Source organism: Octopus bimaculoides, chromosome 19 (assembly GCF_001194135.2).
Source record: "Octopus bimaculoides isolate UCB-OBI-ISO-001 chromosome 19, ASM119413v2, whole genome shotgun sequence".
Taxonomy (NCBI): Eukaryota; Metazoa; Mollusca; class Cephalopoda; order Octopoda; family Octopodidae; genus Octopus; species Octopus bimaculoides.
The window spans coordinates 22,157,111-22,163,364 of NC_068999.1; the positions used below are offsets into that span (position 1 = coordinate 22,157,111).

At 35.8% G+C, this 6,254-nt stretch overlaps 1 protein-coding gene across 3 annotated transcripts in view; it reads right to left on the reverse strand.

Moving 5' to 3' along the window:
- Nucleotides 1-6: 6 nt before the first annotated feature.
- The window catches only part of LOC106872948 (tyrosine-protein kinase Src42A), a 203,506-nt gene continuing 197,258 nt past the window's right edge, over nucleotides 7-6,254 (reverse strand). For all 3 annotated transcript variants that reach the window (XM_052974675.1, XM_052974676.1, XM_052974677.1), the window contains exons 7-8: nucleotides 4,127-4,283; nucleotides 7-297 (exon numbers count right to left, since the gene is read on the reverse strand). In XM_052974675.1, coding sequence (XP_052830635.1) covers nucleotides 86-297; nucleotides 4,127-4,283 — 369 coding nt within the window. In that variant the 3' untranslated portion in view covers nucleotides 7-85. The remainder of the gene's footprint in view (nucleotides 298-4,126; nucleotides 4,284-6,254) is intronic.

Here is a 6,254-nt window from a genome sequence, read left to right on the forward strand (position 1 = left end):
TATATATATATATATATATATATATATATATATATATATTAAACAGTTTTATAAATTCAGACAGGTTCGCCAGTATTGTTTATTTTTATCGCACCACTGCGGCTTCTTTATAATCAGTACCCTCCATGGTAAAGAATTCTTCAAGCTTCCATTGCAAGGTTTCAAATGTCGGACGTTCCATTTCCTCTTTACGCCAACATTCCAACATAATATCGTAGAGGGCTTTAGGACAGCAAGGTGGACATGGCATGCGGTAACCATGTTCTACTTGGTGCAGGACTTCAGCATTGGTCATACCTACAAGAAAAATGTGATTAGGGTTTATCACATAGGCGAAACAATTTCTTTAAACATTAAGTTACACGGAAGGGAAAATATGAGGGAGAGAAGAGAAGCCTCTCAAATCTTGAAGATAACGAGCCTAAACATGACTCCTGTTCAGAGTTAACGTCAACAAAACTGGGAACGGACATGAAACAAGGGACGTAACTCGATGTTGTGAGCAGTAATTTTCAGTAATTTTTATCTGTTAAATAAAATCATGTACTTTACTTTTCTTCATTTAATTTTCATCTTATAAAAATTATACCGTATACATGCTACAGTGTGTAAAGTATTTTAAATGGGTTAATAAATATCAAACAGAACTTGCTTTGGGAGTGTACTAAATTAATCTGTTTAATACAATTTTTTTACTTTTCATGGTTTATTTTACATTCTAAATATATATATTTAGACTGTCTATAGAAAACTAGGGATACTTTTGGTCCCAGGTTTACTGGATAATTGGTCTGGTACTCTGTGAATGCGTGTGTTCTCTTTCTTTTTAAATAAGATTAGATTTTTACCAGCCACGTACTTGGTAACAAGGTTGCAAAGGGAAGCATCTTGTTTTAACCAACATCCTAAAGAATGTTCTGGAGATTTTTATAGTTCCAGATATCATGATCATTTGTAAAATAGGAATAATGTAAGCATATACATACATACATATGTATATCTCTGTGTACAAACTGCATGCACACACACACACATACACACAGAGGTGATTAATAATTTGTTTTACATCTTAAAATGACATTCCAGTTGTGAAAATAAAATAATGCTTATATAACAAACAGTTTAAATCATCTACTAAAAGAAGTAATGAAATATGGTTGTTTAGATTTTGGTTAAAGTAAAAATACTGGGAAATGAAAATCAACAGATTTTAATTCACACAGACAGTATTGTTAGTAGGCCGTTATGAGGTGTGTGTGTGTATGTCTATATGTATGTATGTGTGTATATGTATATGTAGGTAAATGGATACATATATGTGGACAGGTAGATATACAAATAGATAATATGGACAAATGGGCACACATACATACATAAATGCATATGTACAAATGAGGACTGAAATACATGACCATACACACACACACACACACTTCACAAGGACACATATGGAGATACAACCATACATAACAGACGCACATACACAGTCACACAAACACATACACAGACGCACATACAAACACACAAGCACATGGCTATGCAGAATACATACATACAAACATGCACACATGTATATATGCATACACACACAAACACATACAGCATACATACACACATCATCATCATCATCATCATCGTTTAACGTCCGCTTTCCATGCTAGCATGGGTTGGACGATTTGACTGAGGACTGGTGAAACCGGATGGCAACACCAGGCTCCAATCTAATTTGGCAGAGTTTCTACAGCTGGATGCCCTTCCTAACGCCAACCACTCAGAGAGTGTAGTGGGTGCTTTTACGTGTCACCCGTACGAAAACGGCCACGCTCGAAATGGTGTCTTTTATGTGCCACCCGCACAAGCCAGTCCAGGGGCACTGGCAACGATCTCACTCGAAAATCCTACGGGAGCCAGTCAGGCGGTACTGGCAACGGCCACTCTCAAAATGGTGCATCTCATGTGCCACCTGCACAAGAGCCAGTCCAGGGGCACTGGCAACGATCTTACTTGGCTTGCCGGGTCTTCTCACGCACAGCACATTTCCAAAGGTCTCGGTCAATATATATATGCATACACACACATGCATGTGCAGAAAGAAAAGAGAAAGAATGCAGTCCTGATAATGGACAGGGTCAACGACTACTGAAAAGGTTGCAAAGACGCAATGAAAATTTTAGTAAAATAAGTAAATGAGTGGAAATGAGACCAGTGAGTGTGTTAAATTAATAAGGCACTAAAAAAGAATGACTCTCCCCAGACACAAGAAAATAGTTCAGTCTATTTGTTACAAATGGTTTTTGATTATTTTACAAAAAGGATTCTAACCAACTGAAAGCCATACAATTTTGTGTCACGAGTACCTATTTTATGACTTGTGAATGATGAAAGACAAAGTGTATCTTGACAGTTTCATATGCACTGTAAAAAACTTATCACTAAGGTATTTCAGAGATAACAAAAATCATTTTATGCCCCTACCCCATGCAGATATGGTCTTAGAGCATCTTACTCTTCATCACTAACTGTTATCATATGGCATTCAGAAGAAACTAGCCATCTTTTTAATGGCTGGATGGCATTTCTATCACCAACCATTTTATAATAAGGAGTCAGTGAATCCAACTGTGCCTTGAACATGAGAGAGGATATCAGTAGTAAGACTAGAGAAGACCTTTTTCCTTATGTCGATATTTTTATTCAGAGTGGCCGTTTTCCTAGATGTGCTACTTGCATTGTGACTTGTGGAGTTCACAAATGCCCATTCATTCCTTCTCCTTTTTGGTATGGTTTTTACAGGCAGATGCCTTTCCCATCACCAGCAACCTTACTGTTCTGAGAGCATTTCTGGCCTATGTGAGGTAGTATTTACAATATAAATGCATTTTCTCTACACTAGGAAATTTAGTAAGGGTAGGGTAGAGTACTATTCAGAACACAGTTTTAGGCCACACTGCTTAGATCAAAAATTATGTGAGAAAATTTTCAATAAAACTATTGAATTTTTAAATAACTATATAACTCAAAAAGTTTTTTGAGGAGATGATTTTGAATTTCAGTTATGCATTTGTATTCATAGAAAGCCATTCTCTTTAAGTTTTAAATAAATATTATTTCCAAAATCTTTATGTACCATATAAGGGAACCTAAGAGATTACCTGTGGCCAAGTACTGTATATTTCAAGTCTTGATTTAATAGTTGCTTATAATTAAAAGGGGAGATAATTTTTAGCTGCTGTCAACTATATTTATATTCTATTTAGCTGAATACTGACTGTCATGTATTTACTTATCAAGCATCCACTTTCCAAAACAAATGTTTGCTAAAATGAGAGTATACTCAGGGAATGAAAGATTGGTGGGATAGGGTAGTGTTAATAGTTTTGTTTCCCACCAGATAATTAGTCCAATGAGTCATTAAGCATAAACATAAAGAAAAAGACATTTTATTATAATATTCTTTGACTGCTGTGTCTTTTTACTGCAGCTATACTGAGGCACCATCAGGAGTTTTAGATGACTATATCAACCCCAATACTTTACCTGGTACTGATTTTATTGATTTATATCTACTTACTGAATGGCTTGTTCTGATATCAGTATAAAAAGAAAGCAACTCACATGGAATAAGTACTACAAGCTACTTTTCTCTGAAGCACCGATTTATCAGCCATACCTTCATGTTGATGTGAAGCAAAGTTCTTAGCCTCACAGATATGTTTGTGCCATAATAATTTGTTGAAAAAGAAAATTATAATAAATATCCATATACAAGTATATGTATGTGTATGCATGTTAACACTCCATGACCTCGTTTGTCAACGCCTAAGTGAAATGGCGATATGATGTCTACATTCCTTGTTGATATTACAACCATCAGCTATGAGTTTTGAAAACTCATAGCCAGTAGAATAAAAATATCACTTTACTTGAAAAATAGATAAGGATTGGTGTCAAGAGGAACATCGAGTTGTAAAAATCTGCTTCAAATAAGTCCCTATCCAACACATACAAGCATGAAAAAAATGGATGTTAAACGAAGAAACAAACAAATCCAAGTGACAATTTGGTTTATGAAATATTTTTCATTCTTTTAATGATGAAAAAAAATTAATTTTCACAAATGACATACCTGGATAAGGAACACGCCCATAGGTGACAATTTCTGTAAGTAAAATGCCAAATGACCATACATCGGATTTGATGGTAAACCGGTTGAAATTTGCTGCTTCTGGGGCAGTCCATTTGATGGGGAATCTTGCTCCAACACGAGCTTCATATTCATCCTCCTACAAAATTAACAAAAATTTGTTTAATCTAAATAAAAACTATGATTTAAACAGCAAGACAATATTCATTTCACTTAAAAAAAAAAGAAGAAAAAATTTAAATGTTTGATTAAATTTTTTTGTATCAAGTCATTAACATTTATTTTCCACAGAAGACAAAAACTTGAAGCGATGTTACTTCAGATGCAATAATTAAGTAGCATTGGTACAACTTTTTCAGTCATGATTCATAATAAATGTAATATATAATGATGATTATATGTAAAAACCAGACTGGATTAGTTTATGCACAACCCTATTGTCTCCCGAGACAAAAGGACGCCAACAACAACAACAATAATGATGATTGGATATCAAATTGCCATCACTCTTCCATAAAAAATAAGCATTTACATTGTTCTTATCAAACTGTGTATACTTTTATATGACAAATGATAGCTAAAAATTTCTTAATACAGAAAATGGTAGCCAACATCATCATCATCGTTTAACGTCCGCTTTCCATGCTAGCATGGGTTGGACGACTTTACTGAGGACTAGTGAAACCGGATGGCAACACCAGGCTCCAATCTAAATTTGGCAGAGTTTCTACAGCTGGATGCCCTTCCTAACACCAACCACTCAGAGAGTGTAGTGGGTGCTTTTACGTGTCACCTGCACGGAGGCGAGTCAGAAATATTATTAGTACTACAATTGCTTAACCAAGGCCAGATCTGATGAAGTGGTTTTAAGGCATCCAAGTAGCTGTCTGAATAACTAGGTATAACCCACAGATCCATTTTTTTTTTAGTTAAGTTATAACTCTGCTGAGATCAAGACCATTCTACCCATTTTTTTTTATTGCTGGACTGATCTTAAGGATGGAGTTGTGCCTATGGCTTTTGCAGGCCCTCTCAGACTGGTGAAATCAACATGATTAATGTTCTTTTTGAAATTGTCAATTGATGGCTGCAGGAAAACATATTGAGGGAGAGAATTAGGGTTAACACTTTGGAACAGGGGTTCCCGACCTGGTCCATGTGGACCACTTGGTGGTCCACAGGAAAATTCAGATGGTCCATGTAAAATTTTCAGTGGTCCACCTGAAGAATTAAAATTTTTCCATATACACACGTCGTGCAAACGAAATATGCCTCATCACATATGTGTGAGCACATACAAGTACACTCATTGCCTATTAGACGATTAGCTATCCTATCATACATGGACACATACCAGACAGGTACAGACATGTACAATCGGATCCACATTTGCGCACATTGAAAACACAAAAAATTGCGTGTTCTCGGCTGGTCAACGTGATTGTGTTTTCTACCTGACTTGAATTGAGGATTACTAATGAAACCATAGTTCTTACAGCTTATCCAACATATCGTATTATCTCTCCAGGTACGTACATTTTTACGTAAGTGTTAGTCTAATTGCAATCTGTAGAAATTTTGCTGTCAGTGATATGGAAAAATGTTCCCTTAATTCTCCGTCCACCAACTTGGAAAAAAGATCCTGTAGACAATATCATGAAGATTATATCAAATATGGTTTTGTATCCAGTGTAGAAGATCCTTTTTTACCACAGTGTATTATCTGCTCAAAAGTATTAACTAACGACTCAATGAAACTCTTGAAATTGTTGTATCATCTACAAAAATTCCATCCTGGTTTATTTGGCAAACGAAAGGAGTACTTTGAAGAATACCATCGCAAAAAAAAAGTCTCATCTTCATCGCTCAAAAATGTCCTCGTCCATACTAACAACCATTCTGGTCTGTAGGCATCCTATAACATTTCGTACATAATAGCAAAACAGGGTCGCCCACATACCACTGGCGAAGATCTAACTAGGCCTCCATACTTGAAGCATATAAAGTTGCTAATGTGCCAAACGCTGCCTCAGTTTTAGCAAGTATTCCACTTTCGAACAACACTATGTTCCTGCATTTGTGAAATGGCCGAAGATCTAATTAGGCCTCC